Consider the following 21722-nt stretch of genomic DNA (forward strand, 5'->3'; position numbering starts at 1 on the left):
TACAGTGTCATTACGCTAAGAGAGGGGAGATTGATATTAATGCCGAAAAACGCTCTTCGGCGATCCGAAAGTCGTCAATTTTACGATCTCAAACTAATGATTCCCGGCGAAATGGCAAATCGAGAAACGCGTCAGAAATATTCAAACGCGCTTTTTTAGTTTTTTTTCCCCCCCGAAAACTTAAAAAATGAACTTCAAACGCTTCCAAGCGCTCGACGAGGAACGCATCCAAGCAGCACCCCTCGTACACACCGGCTCAACGTTATGCCGCTTAATTCCCCTGTTCCATTTCTCCTCTTTGAGACGGAGTAAACATAGAAGGCACCTGGTAGGCATTAATTATGTCCTGCTTTGACCTCACTCGTCATAATTACAGCCTTGTGGTCCAACAGGGGGCGTAATGATAGTGTTTATTGCCGGAGCTTGTATATCTTGCCCCGAAAAGGTGCAAAATACTGGGAACATCTGCGTCAGCACCTCCCTGATAGCTCCACAAAGACCTAAGCATCCGGTGACAGTCTTAAGTACATACGACCGGGGGGAGCTACGAAACCAGTGTGACGTGAAAGTGGGAGCGGGATCATCCAGTTCTTCCTTAACATCTGAACATGTAATTAATTCCATTCTCGGGAGAAGTCTGTTGTTTTCTCACTGCCTACTCGTTTTTTTCCCCCCCTCTAGGACTTAACATGCTGAATCTCATTTGATTCGCCCGGGTAAAGGATCGTTTGCCAAAGTAGACACTGCTCGCGGAGCCCTAGGCTTCGCACAGCACCCACATTGATAGTTGATAACGGGGATCGTTTGTACCTCTTTGGAATTTTCAGTATTTTTTTGAAAATGGCACATCTTTTGAGTTCAGGAAACCAAATGTAGGCCATAGCCGAGTGAACCGCCGATGCATCGGCTGCAGCCAGGTAGCTAATTAAGTCGAGCTGTTTAGAATCCACTCCCCAACTTTCAGGCTGACTCGTTTTAATTTAGGACTCTAAGAGTGTTACATATCAAATTGATCTTTGCAGGGACGGCGCTGCGATCACCATACGTGCCGAGTGCGTATTCTCCGCATAACGCGTATTATACACGTACCAGTGCAGTTGGTTGGAAAGAGACAAAGACGGTAACCAAAGAGACTTGTTTGGGATAGTGACAGGAGGATACAAACTGGGATGCAGCCCTAGCAAGACATTGGGTGAATTCCAATTCCTTGCTTAACCCTCAATCTCAAAAATGTGCGCTCCCTCTAGTGCAAGTGCTGTCCCGATTCTCAGAAAAATTAAGTTGAGGGGCCGAGTTTAAGGGCTGTATCGCCCTCAATGTTGAGATTTTCCGAGACCACCCTTGGGAGCAAGGGCTACCCAGAATGCATTGCGTGTTTTGACAAAACAAAGATGGCGTCGAAAGCAGCGAAACGAGTACGCTACAAATGAAGTATTTTCTTTGTTAATAGAGATATAAAAATGATGAAAACCATTGTATTATCTTAGTTTAGGCCCATATTATGGATTACTGACGTCATTGTTGCGTAACATTTATTTTTATTTTACGATCTTTTGTCAATAGCCGGCCGGTTGCGGACAAGCGATGGTTTGCTATGGTTTACTTTTCAATAAGTCGTGGTGTGTGGTAACTGTCAGCTGAATATTTGTATGAGTATCATCTTATAACTAACTGACAACCTAATAACTTGACTGACAAACGGATCGTAATAAATAATCCTGACGTGAATTTGTTGTTCTTCTTCTTCTTCTTCTTTTTTGGAGTTGACAGACTGGAAGCAGCTTTGGCGTTATTCTGCCCCCTACAGTCTGAAGACGTATCTGCATTTAAGGGGTGTCCCATTTCAAAGTGACAAAATAACCCTCAACACTTGGTTTTGAGGGCCAGTTAAGATTTAAGCCCAATTTATACTTCTGCGTAAAGTGCTCTGCGTAGGCTACGTAGAGACTCTGCGTCGACGCAGAGACTGTCGAAGAGCCTCTGCGTAGTCTCCGTCTGCACGAAATATTTTTTAAGTGTCCGTCACTCCGTCAAGGGACTACGGAGACGGCAAGAGCTGCGATTGGTCCTCAGGACAGGCTGAGCTAAGCTGCTCTGTGCCGGCTGTCAGTGCGCTCCGGGCGTCCTGACAGAGGCGGAGCTGATCCCCGCCGATTACGCCGCTGCCGAACTATAAATACGTCATATCTTAACACACACAGCACATGTTTAGACCCTAAATGGCCAATTTCTCGCCTCAAATTATCTTAAAACTGCGTTCCGTGACACAGAAAAGTGAGAAACGGCCACTTTTTCCAACAACAACAGTCTTTCTCTCTCTTTCTTTCTCGGACGCCATTGCTCACTGTAGCCAGGAGCACAACAACCTTGCGCAGCGACCCCTACTGATCGGGCGGGAAATTGCAGCGAGTGTCCGTCACCACGACGCAGAAGTATAAATGCTCGAGGCGTCTCCGTGGTGACGCAGACGGATAACGCATACGCAGTCGGAGAAGTATAATGTGGCCTTAAGGGTTGAGCTTAAGGGTTAAGATTGAAGGTTAAGATAGGAATTGGAATCGGCCCATTGTCTCTATTGGAATGGAATTTGAGATGTTTTGTTTCTCTCTGCAGACACACAATGCAACATATGACCTAAAGCTGCACATCCCACACAAAAAAAAACACCTCGCCAGTTGATGATCCATGATAGCCATTGAAGAAAAAAAGCAAGCATTATTCTTCTACTGTGGTGTATAGAATGTCAGCTTGAAGCTATTTGCGGTGATACATTCAAGCTTCCTCAAATCAACTAAAGAGCAGGACTGAGCCATTAATGTCAGCCAGAATTCTGAATTAGTCGCATCCCCACGGCATGGATATATTACACAGTGGCTGCGGTGGAATGAACGGAGCTCGACTTAAAATAAAAAAAAAAGAAAAGTATATGATTAAATGCTGTTTGGTTTTTACAGCAGTTCCTGGGCTACATTTTGGGACATATTAGGATCCAGGGCTAGATTTAATGTCTGGTCGGGGGTAAATTATGTTCAGGTTCAGGTATGAGGAAACAACACTTCCTCTCAGTTAGGGCTTGAATCTAAGCTACTCCCTGGGCCACATTTGCAAATTGTGTTGCATATTCGTTTTATTAAAAAAAACACTTCCTGGATCACTTTTACCGACTTTTTTTTGACATAACTGCTGCATAATTACACAAATGTCATGTTCTGGTAAAGTCAGTCATATTACAACGGTAGTGCAATATGATGTGCGGAAGACATGATTTGTGTGTGCTATGTCTAGATCCAAATATAAGGGGTGGTACCTATGTTCCCCGTTTTCCCAAAAAAAAGGTCCTATGTTCCCCACTTTGTATGTGACAGGGGAACATGGGACCCTTTTTTTGAAAAAGGGTAGTGTTAGGGTTAGAGAAAGGGTCCTATGTTCCCCGGTCACATACAAAGCGGGGGAACATAGGACCCCGGGGAACATAGATACGGTCCCCAAATATAATATGTCACAGAGATGTACACCGAACTTTTTTTAGAGTTACACCTGGAGAGAGATAAACACAGGTCTGAACCAGGCGACCTACCAGGACGGTGGTGATGATGAGGGAGCGGTTAGCGAGGGAATCGGTGATGTTCACCCCTTTTCGCTTCGGCGCTTCTGTGATATTGAGACCTCCCGACGCGCTCCACTTCCCCACCTGTGGGAGACACATTGTGTGTGTTAGCTGAGCTCGCTGTGTCTGTGTCTGTGTCTGTGTCTGTTGGGCGGGTCATGACCCTCAGCAGCAGCCAGTCTCCCACCATAGTGACAGGCTGGACACATTATCTGTCAGCGTGAGATGATGAGTCACCTTTGTATCAACTGAATCACCTTCACATGGGCAGCAACAATGTAATAATGTGAATGTCTTAAAAGGAATCAGGCACATTTGTTTGTTAAAATCAACTTATGGCGTTCATGTTGAGAAGGTGTCGATCAAATAGCTTCCCATTCTTTTAAAAACTGAGCTATACCTACAATAATTAAAATTATATATATACATATTTACATATTACATTATTTCGAAAGGAGTGCACAACTTAAAAAAAAAATAGGCTGTATATAAAAGTGTACATAGTCTTCTGGTTTTGCAGAGTGAGTCAGTCTAGCAAACATCAAATTGTTGGAGCGCCACCAGGGGGAGATACCGCTGGTTGCAAAAAAAAAACTCCCAATTTCAATTGTGAAAAAGTGAACTTGCTTCTCACTTGATTTATAAACATTTCCCCGAGGAGTTAATGGTCTCAGTTCCTAGGTTCAGGTCTTTGCAGGTTATGATGCATTTTTTTGTAAACTAAGTTCCCATGAAAATGATATGACATAGACAGTAAAGTACAGCACACATGAGAGAACATCTTGGTGACATCAGTGAACTGGTCCCACTCAAATCATGAAGCACCAGGCTTTTTTGGGGAGTTTTGTTTTGCAAACAGAAGACAACTACTTTTTCATAAACACTATCGTCCTGTAGTACTGAAGCCCAACAACTCGACGCCAACCATTATATACGTGCATGCAGATTATTTATGTGGATTTTACGGTGCAGATTTTGGTTCTGCATTTTTGCACTTTCGTACAGTTATGCACCTCGATCACTTGATTTGCACCCACTTCCTTTGTGTCATTGTTACTATGAACATTTTAATTAATTTGTTTTTTGTTTTAAAAGAATCAATGCACAAACTGTCCACGGTGTACCCCGCCCATCGCCCTATGTCAGCTGAGATAGGCACAGCACCCCCGGGACCCTCCGGTGGAGGATAAAGTGGTAGATAATGGATGGATGGATGGATGGATGGATGGATGGATGAAAAGATGCAACTCTGCAAGTGCAAGACATTTACAATTTTACCAATATAAACATTCGACTGTTCACCCAAAGGGGAATACTTTTGTGTTGTTGTTGTAAAGACTTGTTTTTAATTTTGTGACATTACATGACACAATATCTCCATCTCCGACATTCTCTGCCGATATTATGTTTTATAGCTTTTATTGTCTGGTTTCTTTTGAAGCATAGATGATGTTGGAGTAGCAACAATTCCACTTAAGGGACTTGCATTCAGAGTAAGTGTAGCAGAACAGCCAGTAGGTGTGTTTTGGTCAAAGTCTCCTGTTCATGGTCAGATTTTCCCGAAGGAATGACACTAAACTGAACAAACATAATTAAAAACAGCACATATTCCAAAAAGGGTCACAGTGTATTTGAATGAAAGGTACAGCATGCACAGTGTTAAAATGTAAAGTAGTAATTCTGTCTCAAGGAAGAAAAACTATGAGATTTGAACAAATAAAGGGAGGCAAAAAGCCTGCATATTGTAGAGACACACTCTGGAACGTACCATTAGCAGAAAATTGTCTCCTGGCTGTCTGTAACAATCTCTGTTTGCAAGTCAAAGCCCTCAACCAAAACCCTCCTTCCATTTTTTTACCACTTTCTTTATTACCACAAACACAGCTTTTAATATTCACTGGGGTTTATGCTTGAGGAGGAAACCATTTAGAAGACACACAGCGCTCCCGCAAGAAAAGCACGAAAAACGTCTGTTAATGTCCTCCCTGCCTAATCCAGAGAGAGCGACATACGCTCTAATTTGAAAAGCACATTAGTTACAGCTTGTCGCAAACCAAAGACGACTCCAGGAGAAGAGAGATTTAAAAAAAAAAAATATCAGTGAATGCTCTTTTCTTTGCCAAACTCTCTCTGTTTGTACCCGGTAACAATAAGTTCAATTTCCTTTACATGTTTAAAGATACGGAAGCGTATTGCATTCACTTGAAAAAAAAAAAAACTCCTGTTTTTCTCAGTAATTAATTTTTCGGTTTGATTTTTTGAATAATTTTCTTTCTGTTTTTCTGACTAATATTTTTTCCCTGTTTTTCTGTCAAATTTTTTTTTCTGTTTTTCTGAGTAAATTTTTTTTTCTGTTTTTCGTATAAATTTTTTTCCCCTGTTTTTCGGACTAATTTTTTTCTGTTTTTCGTGCAAATTTTTATTCCCCAGTTTTTCGGAGTAATTTTTTTCTGTTTTTCGTGCAAATTTTTATTCCCCTGTTATTCAGAGTTATTTTTTTCAGAATTATCGAGAACTCTTGCTATATTTTCAGCAGTCTCCTGATCGTCTCTTGAGTCACCACGTAGCCAGCCTGAATGCATTTCAAATGCATAATCTTGTATCCATGGAGCATGCTCATCTGTTCAACTGATCCTGGAGAAAGATTGCTATGTCAAGCAGATGGCTTTAATTCTGAACAACCGCAAAATCCTCAGGTGCCTGCGTTAAGTCGACAAACTAATGATAATACCATCTATCTCCCAGTGTCTTAAACCCAGATCAAAGTAAAACTTGATTAAACTAAACAAGCCGTCCATGTTGTTATAAAAAAAATTTACTCCGAAAAACAGAAAAAAAAATTACTCCGAAAAACAGGGGAAACAAATTTGCACGAGAAACAGAAAAAAAATTACTCAGAGAAACAGAAAAAAAATTACTCTGAAAAACAGAAAAAAAATTACTCTGAAAAACAGAAAAAAAATTACTCTGAAAAACAGAAAAAAAATTACTCTGAAAAACAGAAAAAAAATTACTCAGGAAAACTGAAAAAAAAAAATTTCAGAAAAACAAAAAAAATTATTCAAAAAATCAAACCGAAAATTAATTACTGAGAAAAACAGGATTTTTTTTTTTTTTCAAGTGAATGCAATACGCTTCCGTATAAAGAAAAAAAAATTTATCATAAAGCATTTGCACAGAGGGGGCTTATGAGTGTGCGAGTGTCGAGTGAAAAGTGGCACTGCACTTCCAGCACAAGGTCAAATGTGGGCTAATATTCAATTATGGCGGATTACTTGACAAAAGTCCACGTCTTGACAGGCTCAAATTGTTAAGCTGATTCCACGGATATCAAAAAAAAAAAAAAAACGCAGACTGCTGGATCAGCAAGAACATGCTGAGAGCATACAGTTTGTCAGACTAATCATAAGGAGATGCAAATGTGTCATCAAATGTTTTTTTTTTTTTGTAATTATAATGTACTTCAACATAATTGACCATATGCAGGTCAAGATGCCAGTGGGGGGGGGAAAAAAAAAGAGAAGAGGTTGAATAATTGTATCTCATCAGCGTTACAAGCTCCATTCTCGAAACAGAAGTGTTACAAGCTGAAAAGCTCAAGCTTATTATATGGGCTCGAGACTCCAGGGGGTTATTGAGGAAGTCATAATGGGACTTATCCCTATTTGATGTATCCATAATGTATGAAAGCCCTCCAGAAGAGAAAAGCTGTTATAGTCCAGAAGGTACTCTGCCTTACAGTATCATAAAAAAATGCGCTCCACATTATCAACCTCTTAGTTCATTTTCTCCCTCTTTTTGTAAAACGTGTTTATTCAGCTCATTACCACCGAAACACCATTTTGGGCATCACCTCGTATTATCATTAAGAGAGTCTGCAATTAACACCCTAACGTGTGCCCTAATCCAATTTGCTTTATGATCCACTAACCTATGCTTATGTTGAGGCAACCAATTTGCTTCCTTGTTAGGAGGTAAATTATACTGTCAAATTTGCATTATCCGTTTCCACATCAAGGTGCAAATGAGACATTTTCAAAAATCAATAATCCATTCATTTATTTTTATGGTTTAACCATCACTGTTGTTTTTCTATTATTATTGTGATTATTATTTTTATATATATATATATATTTTTTTTATATATGCACCATATGTTTATATGCAGATTATGTTAAATGAAAGTTACCTTTTCAAGGCCGTCCTCCTTCAGACTGATGATGTCCAGGTCGAAATCTGTACGAAGACCAGTTGTCTTGTTGAAAGACAGTCTGCCAGTCAAACCATCCCAGTGGGACTGAAAAAAAAAAAAATATATATATTATACATATTTACACTCATATTCATTAAACAAATGAATATTACAAACCTCATTGTCATAAACCAGTACCAGAATTCTTCATAATCAATTTTTACCTCGTTACGTTGGTTTTAGATTTAACTCTGGGTTTGTGGTTTGTCTAAAGGGAGTCTGATTAATTGGTCAGGTCAATTAATTGGGAGTTTTTAATTTAATTAACTGTTTTTTTGGGGGGGGTTTTCAATTGCTAAGTCACCCAAAAGTTTATTTTTCGACTCAAAACTGACAGAGTCATTGAAAAACCAATGTCAGCGCACTATTTTCAACGTCTGTTTGTACATTTAACAAAGGAAATAATTGCAAATAGCACTTTGCGTGCTCAGACCCCGAATCAATGTACAGAAGGTTCTGTCAATAAAACTGCAACACCCTTTACCTTTCACTGAGAGACAATTCACACCCACACACGCATGGACAGCCACAGACCAGACGTACAAGCACAACAGGCTGCGTTTCCTTTTTTCTTTTTTTTTTTTTTTAATTACATTTTACATCTCAACGCCTCCAAACGTTTTCCCTCCTGACTACAAAGTTAATTAACAACCATCTCCCTTTGCTTGATTCCCCACGAGGGGAAAATACACATACAGTAACTGCCCCATAACCATTTCCTGATATCCACCAACTCCATTGACGTGTTTGCAAAAGCAGGGGTGACAGTCTCTGCTAAGTACTTGTTTGTAGCAGCCTGTCAACAAGAATAAAACTAACCCCTTTTTATCCATTGTTTTGCCAGTTTTAGCTTTGTCATTGCATTTGTATTGCATGCCCGACCATATGGAGGATATCCCTTTTCTTAAAGGTCCAGTGTGTATTGGCGCTTTCCATCACACAGTTGCTTTTCCATGAGGGATAGTACCTGGTACGGCAATATTCCAAGCGAGCTGAGTCGATACTAAAATGTGACATCAACAGACTGCCCGCCACCGATTGGTAGAGAGCGTTGTCACCGAAAGTGTCACGAACGCAATGTCCGACACATGAATCTAACCGAACAATGCCAACAAATCAGTTAAACGACTTAAAAAATGGCCAACATATAGCAAGGACATTTCTAAAATCTCAATATTTAAAGTAATTAAGTAATGGAAAGTGATGTGACGGATACCGCACTCAGTAGAGCCAAGTAGTGCTCGAACTGTATAATATGATGAAGCTTCAGAGTACGACAAACTCACGGTTCCTCCAACTCTTTCCTCTCCCAAACATGTCAGGGAACGACTGTGCCTTTTGCATATCAAAAAAGGATATTTAAACATGAGTTTAAACTTTAGCCCAATTTATACTCCTGCGTAAAGTGCTCTACGTAGGTTACGCAGAGCCCTCTGCATTGACGGAGAGCCTCTCTGAGAGTCTCTGCGTCGTCTCCGACTGCACAAAATGTTTTTTAAGTGTCCGTCACTCCGTCAAGGGACAACGGAGACGGCAAGGGCTGCGATTGGTCCTCAGGACAGGCCGAGCGAAGCTGCTCTGTGCCGGCTCACAGTGCGCACCGAGTGTCCACAGAGGCGGAGCTGATCACCGCCGACAACGTCGCTGCTAAACTATAAATGCGTCATCTTAATACACACAGCACATGTTTAGACTCTAAATGGCTAATTTCTCGCCCTCAAATGATCTTAAAACTGTGTTCTGTGACACAGAAAAGTGATAAACGACCACTGTTTCAATGTTATTCAGTTGCAACAACAACAACAACAGTCTTTCTCTCTCGGACGCCATTGCTCACTGTAGCCAGAAGCACAACAACCTTGCGCGGCGACCCCTACTGATCGGGCGGGAAATTGCAGTGCGTATCCGTCACCGCGACGCAGAAGTATGAAGGCCTGAGTGGTCTCTGTGGTTACGCAGCCGGAGAAGTATAATGTGGCCTTTTCACAATTCTCTCCCAATCTCCCATTTCCTCCTGTTTCGTTCGTTTATGCACCAAGTTTATGTCGGTGGAGCCATTTTTATTTGTCTGGGTAGTAAGCTTCTGCTTCTGCTTCTGCTGGGTGGCTGTAGAAACATGGGTGGCACAAGATGGAGGTTTTCCATAAATCAAGGGCTGTGCCTTGAGTAGACATACAAGTCTCACTCTAAGGCTACTAAAAGTCTACCGTGTGTTCACAGTGAACACATGTAATACACCAAGGTGGTAATTTCCGTGCAGTTTGCATACTATTTGCTATTTCTATTTCACCGTCAACCTTGGCTGAAGTAGAAGTCGTAGAAGTAGAAAAGATGCAGAGCTCCGGGTCACCACATACCGCAACTATAGTTGTGTCCTCCAGTTCTGAAACAATGTCATGACATTGGGACATCAGTCTGGAAATGTAATAATATTTTAAAAGGAATTGAATTATTGTGTTAGCCTGGTAGAAAGAAGAATTCACGTTAGTCCGACTGATATGGTTTTACATTGAATTTGTGAACGGTGGACTAACACTTAATGCAGTTGGGAGTTGAATTACTATTGCTATTTTCAATTGGAACCAAACTGGCGTTGGAGTGCAGTACAGGGCTTTGACATGGTAATAGTAGAAGCTGGAACACAGAAGAGCACTACAACAACAAGAAAAACATGGTGAAATCCAGTCCGGTATATATTAGGTCGTGTTTATGCTCAGCCAACTCAAAAATCTCAATATTTTAAAATTTAATGAACGGTAGGAAGACTTGGCAGTTGCAGTCACATGGCATTAAACAAGCTATGGTTGTAACTTGACTTAAATACACATGGAAAAGTACTGAGTGACATACTGTAGGTAGAACATTGATGCAGATTGGGCATTGCTACCACACGTCACTTGATTTTTGACAAATAAATTGAAATATTCTAAGGTGCGCGACAGCTGACAATTTGACGTCTCCTGCAATTCGACGGCTTCCATCCATGCAACTTTGCACTGACATTGTATGAACGTTGGTCGTGCAACAGATTTGTTCACGTCATGTTTATTTAAAAACATACTAATGGTTGGGTCGTACATTCAGTATAGTACAACCCTTTCGAAATTGAGGTAACGTGCTATGCAAGGAACTGTATTTTATTGTTTTATTCATGTAAAAATATTATAAACTGGTGTAATCTTGTCAAGCAGTTTTTAAATCCAAAATGTGACAACCCTACAGGTCTATCCTGTGCTCACTGAAGTTTGCCATGACTTGTTGTGAGAAGATCAAAGCTTCAAGGTGAAGTCTGTGGCGCTCTACTTTTCCCCACATGGTCTCATACTTCATCTCAACCACCCTATATCGCTGCAGAGGGGGAGGGGGGTGGGGGGGGGGGGGGTGGCATGTTCAAACTGCTCTAATTCAAAGAGTGACATAAATGCCTCAGCCACATCACAGCCAAAGGGCCAGCTCGACCTTCAGAATGTGTCAGACACTCATCACGGTGCCACTGTAAATCTGGCCCGAGTAAGTGTTTTCGGAGCCTCACACGACAGTGTGTTTGCATAGGAAATACAGCATAATATCTGTTTATTAGCCTTCATCGTGATCACATGAAGTTGCTGGTGATGCTACATCTTCTCGGCATGGCTAACAATGCTCGTTTTTTTCAACTGACCACACGCACTCAACACTGTTGAGTTGCATTGTTGTGATGTGAGCTGATGCAATATTGTGTCTGCACTCTTGGCAGATGTGCGCAAACAAACCGTTCCTGCAACAACTCAACGCACGCAGACGGTATTCATAGATTCTGTACCAGATGGGGAAGCATAGCTGAGTAACATGATAATACGAGGCATCAGATTTCAGAGCACGCTTGGCCGCAATCAATTCTGGGAGTTTTGGGAATAGCTGGAAACGGTCACATTTTCAGGGCAAGGACGAGAATTAAATGTTCCTCCCTTCAAGGTGTTCATCGTGGATATGTCATTATAAATGGATGGCTACACAGTAGAACTCTAAATATGTTTACACAGGGAGAGTTCTTTCTTTTAACTTTATCGTGTAGGCTTCATCGTCAACACTGACCTGCATCCTCATGTGCAGTTTTTCAACTTTGTCCGTTTCACCAATAGACATAGTTCATAGAGACAGGCTTTTACGATATAAATAGTAGTAATAGTATTTTTTTACTTATGGCCCCCTTCCATGGAGAATATAGTGGGCCATTAAATGCACTATAAATGTATTTCACTATGTGATGCAAGCAAGCAAGAGGTAGGAAGACACATAATCTACACACTTAAACAAAACTGTGTAACATTTAGGGGGCAAACAGTGACTGGCACAAATGTATACTGCCCACAAGTGTGTTTGCATTTGTGTCGAATCATTTTAAAAAAAAAAAAATAATAATCATGAGGTTACTAATATGCATTATCTGCATAGTATTCAAAGGCCACTATATATCCTGACATGCTTGGGAAAGGATAAGGCGAGAGAGAAGTCCTCCATTTGTTATATTATGCTGTTTAGTAAAGTCTAATAAAACTCTAGATGATGGTGGGTAAACTTTTTAGGGACAAACATCTCCCTAGAAAGTCTTGAAGTGCAAGTGCACACGGTCTGGCCTCCTTGATCCCAAACACAAGTTGGAATAAAAACATAAACAACAAACTCTTCCACAGAAATTGTACGTCACTTCATATTTATCCGATTTGATTTGAGCTACAGCAATGTCAAACACTGTCTTCAGATACCAGCGAAGAGAATGTCATGCAGTCTTGGACGATCAAGATCCTGCTATGTCAAGGATATTGCCTGCTGGTGAGGTCTGGTCTCCTGGAGGAGCGACACATAATAGTGGAAATACCAAACCTCAAATTGAATCATACTGTCTTTCAAGGTGAAGCAGTAGGGGAAATATGAGGGTATTATTTTTTTTTTTACACACGACTCCTAGTCCTTCCCTGTGTTCCACTGAACCAGATTACAAGACAGGTCATCAGTTACCCCATATTCAGCTCTCTTGTTTCCAGGTATACAAGACTGGAAGGGGAATGGCGACTGATCTATATAATCAGTTTGGAATCAGTTGTACTATCCTTTTGGAGGGTTCCACCAAGAACCCTTTTAAAAACCTTTATTCTGAAAAGGGGTTTTAAATAGTCCAGTTCTCTGGATCAAAATGTTTCTTACTGGAACCATTAGTGTTACCCAAGAACCCTTGAAAAACCCTGTCTTCTGGAAAGGGTTTTTCAGAAGCAACTGATTCCAGGTAGAACCTCAGCCCTTGTAGAAGGACCCTTTTGGAACCCTTATTTCTAAAGGCCACATTATACTTCTCCGACTGCGTAATGCGTTATCCGTCTGCGTCACCACGTAGACCACTCGAGCCTTTATACTTCTGCGTCGTGGTGACAGATAGGCGCTGCAATTTCCCGCCCGATCAGTAGGGGTCGCTGCGCAAGGTTGTTGTGCTTTTGGCTACAGTGAGCAATGGCGTCCAAGGGAGAAAGACTGTTGTTGTTGAAACAGTGGCCGTTTGTCACTTTTCTGTGTCCCGGAACGCAGTTTTAAGATAATTTGAGGCGAGAAATTGGCCATTTAGAGTCTAAACGTGTGCTGTGTGTTAAGATATGACGTATTTATAGTTCGGCAGCGACGAAGTCGGCGGTGATCAGCTCCGCCCTCTGTGGTCGCTCGCTGCTCACTGTGAGCCGGCACAGAGCAGCGTTATCTCGGCCTGTCCTGAGGACCAATCGCAGCTCTTGCCGTCTCCGTTGTCCCTTGACGGAGTGACGGACACTTAAAAAATATTCCGTGCACCCAGAGACGACGCAGAGGCTCTTCGACAGGTTCTGCGTCGACGCAGAGGACTCTGCGTAGCCTACGCAGAGCACTTTACGCAGGAGTATAAATTGGGCTTAAGAGTGTAGTCTGTCTGTTGTTGTGCTCACGATTCTAAGGTTACAAAAACCAAACCTATAACTATCCTTCTGTATTTTACATTTAATTTCTGCACTTTGAATCTTAAAAGTAGATGAACAACGTCCGAGGCCATTCGCGTGTCCACTCTTTGCTTTCTGTGCACCTGGACTGGAAGAAAATAGGTCATTGGACCAGTTGTATATGAGAGAGACACACTGCATGCTCACAACTCCCCAGCCTCTCTCGCTGGAGGTAAAGTGCAGGCCAGGTAATGACAGCGTATCCATCTGTCCCTGTATCATTGCACGTCACAGGGGGTACTGGAACATATCCCAGCTGGCACTTGTCGAGAGGTCGGCCATACCCTAAACAGGGTACCAGCCAACCGCAGAGCTGGCACAGGCATACACACAACCGCTCGCAGTCGCGTCCACGTTGTGACATTGCGGCCAGGTAGCCACAGTGGGTTTACCATTAAAGGTCACATAGAGTGGTCCTGTTGCACATATATGTTAGTTATGGAGGTCTACTTACATATATTAACTTGTTTTTATGGTCAAAAACCTCCTTGTTGCTGTAACCTAGCCGATAGAAATCCTCTTTTCTGACAGTGTTTTTCTGCTGCGAGATTTCAGAGTGAACTTTCACCCCCAGAAGACAGAGTCTTGTGATTGGCCAGTACTATCCAGCACATCCGTTCTCAGAAGCGCAGCGCCCCCCTCTGGAACGGCGGATGCACTGCTCCTCATTATCAAAACATTGTTTTAACAGTGTTTTAAAATAGCTTCTTCACGACTCCCCGCCGCAGTCCCTTTTATGACTTTAAACCGGAGTCAGACCCAGAGTCAGAAGACACTGTTGCTCGTGAAACACCTCCACAACGGACGTTATTCTTCTTCTGCGGTTCAATGTACGTAACCGGATGTGCCGGGACTAGTGCCCGGAGCAGGACGATCGGTTGTTCAGGAGAACCGCTGCTTACGTAACTATTACGGGATTTTCAGTGATCTCGTTGAGCCCCGAGATTACAATAAAACACAGCGTTCTCAGCAGTGGCTGAACTGTTTGTTTCGAACCTTCAGGGCTTCATAAACAAGGTAATGACGCAGATACACACCAAAAAAAACAGCGATAATAGGAACTTCCGGTCTAGTTCCGCTTTAAAGTTCCAGCATGTAAAAGGTGATGACCGAACATGCGCTCGTGTCAAGGAACTATGGTGGCCTAAGCATACCAGAAAGGATGTTGTTCACCGTAGTTTGCAATTGTAAGCTTCCACTTTGGAAACATTACTAGTGGGGTTTGTCAGTATGGACATTGTCATGTTATGGATGGGCGAATAGGTGCTAAGGAAACCTACGACCACATCCTCTCACAGTGCGGCTCAAAAGATAACCACTAGGAAATAGGCCTAAACTGGCTAATAAGTATACTTAAAACTGGTTGCAAATGCCAGCAATGAGGGCTCATAAAACACTGGCAGTGTTTTTCCATCCATGGATACCCAAACTACACCTGTAGTTCTCAGTTTAAAAATGCATAAATTCTGCTCCAGATATGCCACACTACCCTGGCATTTTAGAGTCCTAAAAACAGGGAAGGTTAATACTTTAAAAATGCATTTTAGTCTAGACAGGTAAAAACTAATACCTTGGGAAAACGATAATGCAGTGACCCACATTCACTTCCTGAATTCTTCCTGGTTCTTATCAGACACACCACAACTATCTGCTTTTCACTGTATGCGTTCATCAATCCATCAATCAATCAAACCATCTTCTACCACTTTATCCTCCACATGTGGCCAGTACCATTGTCATCTCATTGCTATTATTTTCTGAAACTTTAACTATAGAGGAGTCACTTTTCCTGTACCTAAATAATCGCGCGGTGATTAAAAATAGCTTCTCAGGAGCTGACATACTGAGGCGCTGGATGAGGTTTTATTGTTACCTGAACATAAAAACAACACAGTAGTAAGGATGTAATCCCAGGCAGAGCCATGTTTGATGACATGTTGTCCTGCATTTTACTACAGCGAGGGTTTTAGCCGCGCCCTTTTTCGTCTGGACGGCACCCCGTTGCTATCGATTTCATTACCCTGTAGGTATATGGAAATTTGGTAGCTCCCCACAGATGACTGATTCTGAAGCCTGTATGAATTACCATCAACCCGTGCGGTTAATGCATTAACTTTTCAGTCGTCTGAATCATCATTAAAAATAATGTCTACCATTACTACGCCGCACACCCAAGACAAACACAAGTGATTTCGTCGTTTGAACAAATCCAGATACAAATAGTAGCGTCTCCGTGCACCCCTTCACCCGTCTTTTGCAAAGACGTGTTTGTGTATTCTGAGGCACTGTCAGACTCTCGTGTTAGATGAAATAAGAGCTGATTACACGAGTTGTGCTTTCAAAAGGTGACAGTATGCGCTTTTCGGGAAAATAGGTTACGAATACGGGGAATATAAGGAGCTGACAACAACCCTGCTTTCAAGTGTCTGTCAAGGCTTGGTTTTCTTTGTATGTGGATATTATTGATTTACCGAGTAAATACCTGAGCCTCAAATGACTACACACTGTCCTCACACACCACGACACACACTAGGCTCCAGTCTCAGCAGAGATTGTTCAATTGTCGTTCGGTGCGCTACAAAAATAAAATCCAACTCAAATCAAAATGGTAAACGTGCCAAATGTGTCGCCATCACCTCTTTAATGAAACTCATGAAGCGCCCTCCGAATCTCCAGGGTTTGTGACGGTGGCATTGCAGCGAGTTCACCGTCATCTGTGGAGCGTGTTGGTACGACACGGACACAATGTGGACCGCGTCATAGGTCAGAGCTGCATCTGTCTGGAATAAGGGGTAAACATTATTTCAGTATAACGCTATCGTATAAGGCTACATTTGAACGTCAAATTTCACACTTTTTTTTTTCCCCGTAAAAGAAACAAAACGTGGTAGATTTCAATAACGGCACGAGGGAAAATGGAAACATAATTGCTTTTGACACATGCACTGACATGCTGCACTGACTTAATAAATTAACATTTGATAATGAACACGACTCTACAATTGGAGAATTAAAAGAATTGGAAACTGCACATTATTTGAAATTGCTCATTAGGGAAATGAATGACAATGTTAATTAATTCACGTAAATGAGTTCAGTATAAACCTGCTGTAGGTAACATTTTGTAACGCAAAGACTCATTTCTCCCTTTAGCTGTTCTTAAAGTTGTTTGACACAACTAATGTGGCTAATGTCAGGCTTTGTGACTTTTATCGCGTAAATATTTCCTTGATCATCTACATTTCATTCATCTGGTCGATAATGAGGCTATAGCTTTACACGACAACGATCTGAACACAAACCCCGCAAAAGTGGGTCATTGCGTTCCCGCTTTTTATTTCGCGTTCAGACGAGCGTCTACATGCACACGGTGACGCAAAAGTGTGTGAAATGTGATGTAGTATGCATGCCAGGTGGCTAGGTGGCACTGCGCTGAAACGTCCTTCTACTTCTCTCTAGTAGCGCTGAGTCGCCCACAGTGGAAAACCAAAACATTAACTTGGCGTAATTGCTGAAATGACTCCTGGATAAGGTATCAGAGCAGCTAAGGCAACTTGAATGTCCGACTGATGGGATTATAATCCCACACGTTTGTTGTTGTTTGTCTGTGCCGCACATGGATCTGACGTCAACGCGTGCGGGAGGATAAGCCAGCGTGAGCAGCTCAGAGCGCACTTTTGACACGTTTTCAACCCTTTAGACGGGAACGCGACAGCGGAGAGCGTTTTTTAAGATTTCCGCTCTGGAGGGTGGCTTCATTTTTTTTGCGTTTTTAAGACATTATTGTCTTTTAAGCCCCAAAAACACCGTCGCCGTCTACACGAAAGGCACATCTGATAAAATATTTTGTCGGTTTCACACCGGGAGCGTTGTCGCGTAAAGCACAGCCTAAGTTGCACAAGCTGGATTGTTCGTGGATCGATGAGTTGGAAGCTATCAGCATGTTAAAACAGAACCCGGATTGCAGCTCGGATGAAAATGTTCTCCTTTTCTTTTGTTTAGCTTCAGAGATCTCGTCTCTTAAAAACCTTGCACGACCTTCATGTGCTCTTGCCTAGCTTTTGTCTACATTTTGCATCTCAATAAACAGAGGATGTTGCTGTCAATTGAATCCCAGAACAATACTTTACGTTTATGAGATGCTGGCTGTATGAGCACCCTAACATTCCTCTTATTCCCCCTTTGTCATAATGTTTAAAAATACAAATAAAAGGTAACGCTTTCGTTTACAGTCCCCTTATTACCAGGTATTTACCTGGTAAATTCATGGTAACACAAAAATGTTACTAGTTAATTACCAATGGTAATTATGAAGTAAATACAGTGAAACCGTTGCCAAAATACTGGGTAATGTACTCGGTAAGTAAAGTAAAACTGTAGTGTAAAAGAAAGCCAAACTTGTTTCCATGTAATTACCATGTTCTTACACACATAGTTTGGGTTAGGGTTAGGTTACCCCTTGGGTAAATAGCTAGTAATTAGGGGACTGTAAGTACCTGCTTATTACCAGTTTATAACCCAATAATACACTAAAATTTACTATATAGATACCAGGTGAATACCCAGCATTTAGGCCATAGTTTCGCTGTACATACCTTCTTATTAACAGCAGTAATTACACAATAACACACTATAATTTACTATATAGTTACCGGGCAAATGCCTAGTATTTTGGCAACAGTTTCACTGTATTTACTTTCTTGTTAAATGTAAATACCTGGTGATTAGGGGACTGAAAAAGAAAGCGTTACCAAATAAAAAAAATATTTTTCATTTCACGTTTTTTCTAAAACTGAAGCAAAAATCATCCATTTTGTGTACATCCCAAAATGTGAGATGTGAGACTCTACAGAATGGGAATGGTTTCTTTAAGAATGAAAACTGTTTCTTACCATGGGCAAAAACTATCGATAAGAGAGAATGATAAGATATGTGTGGCGTCTGCACGTTGACGTTTTGACGACCGACATAAAAATGGGGAACAAACACGGCGATAAAACATACCGTCATGATGCCCTCCAGCAGGCCTGAATCCGGTTTAGGTGGTAGCTGCCTCTCCATCGACCATTTGTCCACAATGGATGCGACCTGGGGATTTTCCACGTTGAGGATGCGGAAGCCGGTCATATTGACACCGCAGAAGCGATACGGCTCCAGGTCGATGGCCATCAGGTCCTTTGTTTTTAAAAGGGAACAGAAACAAAATGTGGGTGGATTCTCATTAAGTCTGCCAGTTGCTGAGCATCTTTGTTATAAAGTATTTATCCTGTTTGCTTTCTAGTCACGTAAAAAAAAAAAAAAAAAAAAAAGACAATGACGCCGCATCTGATTAAAGAGATTCTATATTAAGACCGAATGGAGAGAAACGAAGGAGAAATGCAGCTTTCAATGTCAGATCTGGAGACTTTAAGTGAGGTGTCTGAAGTGGTCTCTTCATAATAAATGAAATCTTAAAAGGCTCTTTTGTGGCGGAGTTACTTTTTTGGCAAATCCTTTTTAGAATTGACAAAGTGTTATTGTTGTTTGCACTTGCATAACAACGCTGCAAAAAACGACACGCTTGAGTTATACACGGGGTCCGTAAAAATGTCTTTCTTCATCAAGATAAATTATATAAAATATCGGAGAGAAAAAAAAACATACATTTTCCTTATTTGGCGAGTGTAATTGTTGCTTTTGGATAAGGAAACAATTAAGAACAAGGGGCAACAAAACCCTACTACGTCTGTTGGATCGCATTAATAATTCAACACTTGCGTTCCCTTGGCTTCTAAGCCAAAAAAAAAAAAAAATTCAATTTGAGTTGCTGCAATTTCTATGGCAGCCGTTGCAGCCGAAGTGTGAAGTCACATGTTGACACGTCGCGTTGGAAAGGGCTTGGAAAAGACATTTGGATGAACATAGATATTTCATTAACACCCTGTGGGGTTAGTGCCGCGGGAACAAGTGTGTGCAAGACACTTACTAAAGAACAGTCACCGCCAGTCACTGAAATACGCTTCCTTTTTTTTTCCCTGCCTTTCCCACTAGGATATAGTACAGTACTATCTTTTATGAACCTGGATGAAAGTAAATCAGTATTGTTCTCACTCAGAAACGCTCACACAGAGCAGATCGGGTTACGCGATTGCTGTCAAGCGAAGGATACAAAGTCATCGGGAGAGAATTGTTTATGGAAAAACTAACTTATCTGTTCGTGACATATTTCATTTTTTGTTTCGCGGGGTTTGCGATCCCGGAGAAGCTGGGAGAGTTGTTCCAATTTCAAATTTTTGCAGCGCCGCATTTGCTTGCACACACATCCGCGTGACACAGAATCAACATAATCCTACAAGAGAATTATGCAGAAAATCTTTAACCTGAGGAGGAACACGCGCTTGCATATCTCTGAGCGTACATGCATAAGTGTTGCAGCTTTATAGGTTCTCGGAGATTGCCGCTGCGAGACAGGAGCGATGACAGACTCATTTCGAAGGACAAGGGGAAGTTATTAGCCCACACCGCCGCCGCGCCGTTGCCTTTTCATGCTCTAATAAGTCGCCATTTTCCACACCTCAGAAGATAAAACATCATAGCAGAGGAAGGGGAATTGTACTGCTAATGTATCGCATGTTTTCATCATTTTCCCTTGAATCAAGCCTGTGGGTATAGTTTCACGAATGGTGTTGACAACAATAATGTAAAGCAACATATTTAAATAGATACCTACACTATGATTCTATGCAATATCCCATTGTGGGAGGTGCAATAAAGGTGCAACAAGCAACATTCTGCCTCACAAGATAACTAAATAACTCCTCTGTTTGCATAATAAACTTGCAAAATTGCCAAATGCACACGGGGCTGATTTGTCCATTCAGGCTTCTGTAAAAAACCTGACGGAGCAAGATGGCAGCCTCGACAAAGCAAGGCCCTTGCCCAAAGTACATATAAATATGTGTTTGTACTGGAACCGTATTTATTTCAAGGTGATTATACTTTTACAAACACACTTATGGGTTCTATATGCATTATCTTACCAATAAATGATTGAAAATGTAACAAACTGGATCTTTTACTATTTACATAAGTACTAAAATATTGTACTCAAGTAAAAGTACCAATACTTTGAGGAAATATTACTCAATTAGAAGTAAAAGTAGTCATCTGAAAATGTACTCAAGTAGAAGTAAAAAAGTAGTTCATTTTCATGTACTTTAAGTAAAAGTTACTTAGTTACTTTGCGTGGGGGTGTGAGGGTAGTAGAAATATGACAAGGGGTCAGAAATCCAAAACTATTTTGGAGCTCACGCGCCCCGGTGCGACCGGATATTACGTCACTTTTGGCCACGCCCTCTATGTTCACGCGCCAGTGCTAATGGTGCTAATCACATCATCATTGGTGTGGTTCTGGTGTATATTTTCGCCCCTGTAGGTCTTCATTCATTGTGCTGAATTTTTTATTTTTACTCAGTAACGGATAGGATTTATAAAGTAACTAAGTGCAATACTTGAGTCAATACGTACTCAAGGAAAATACAAAAATCCCGATTTTAAATTTGACCTAAAAAATACACAAATATACCCATATTCATGAGCAATAAAAGTTTGGATTTCTGAAAGCTCAGAGTTTATGGTATACATTTCATTTGGATGCAGCAACAAACGCGGCCACATGAGGTAGAGGCAGAAAATAGTTCAATGTCAGCTGAAGGTGAAGAAAGCTTTGAAAGTCTTTGGCTAAAATGCTTCAGTTAGAAACAGTGAGAAAAGTTAATTTGTTGTGTTAATTTAGGCATGATACAATTAGCTTTGTGTTAGTGTACCAAATATTGCATACCGGACCTTTAATTGAAATCATGAGTTTAAACTTAAATGTAATATTTTT

General features: G+C 41.3%; 1 protein-coding gene across 1 annotated transcript in view; it reads right to left on the minus strand.

Annotated features, from left to right (window-relative positions):
* Window positions 1-21722, minus strand: part of grik3 (glutamate ionotropic receptor kainate type subunit 3) — a gene marked incomplete at both ends in the record, with an annotated part of 152670 nt that overhangs the window by 40537 nt on the left and 90411 nt on the right. Inside the window, 4 exons of the mRNA XM_083910054.1 lie at window positions 3578-3691; window positions 7797-7904; window positions 16492-16635; window positions 18860-19030. Of these exons, the coding sequence (XP_083766180.1) occupies window positions 3578-3691; window positions 7797-7904; window positions 16492-16635; window positions 18860-19030 (537 nt within the window). The remainder of the gene's footprint in view (window positions 1-3577; window positions 3692-7796; window positions 7905-16491; window positions 16636-18859; window positions 19031-21722) is intronic.

Source organism: Microchirus variegatus (assembly GCF_963457635.1).
Source record: "Microchirus variegatus genome assembly, chromosome: 2".
In the NCBI taxonomy this organism is placed as follows: Eukaryota; Metazoa; Chordata; class Actinopteri; order Pleuronectiformes; family Soleidae; genus Microchirus; species Microchirus variegatus.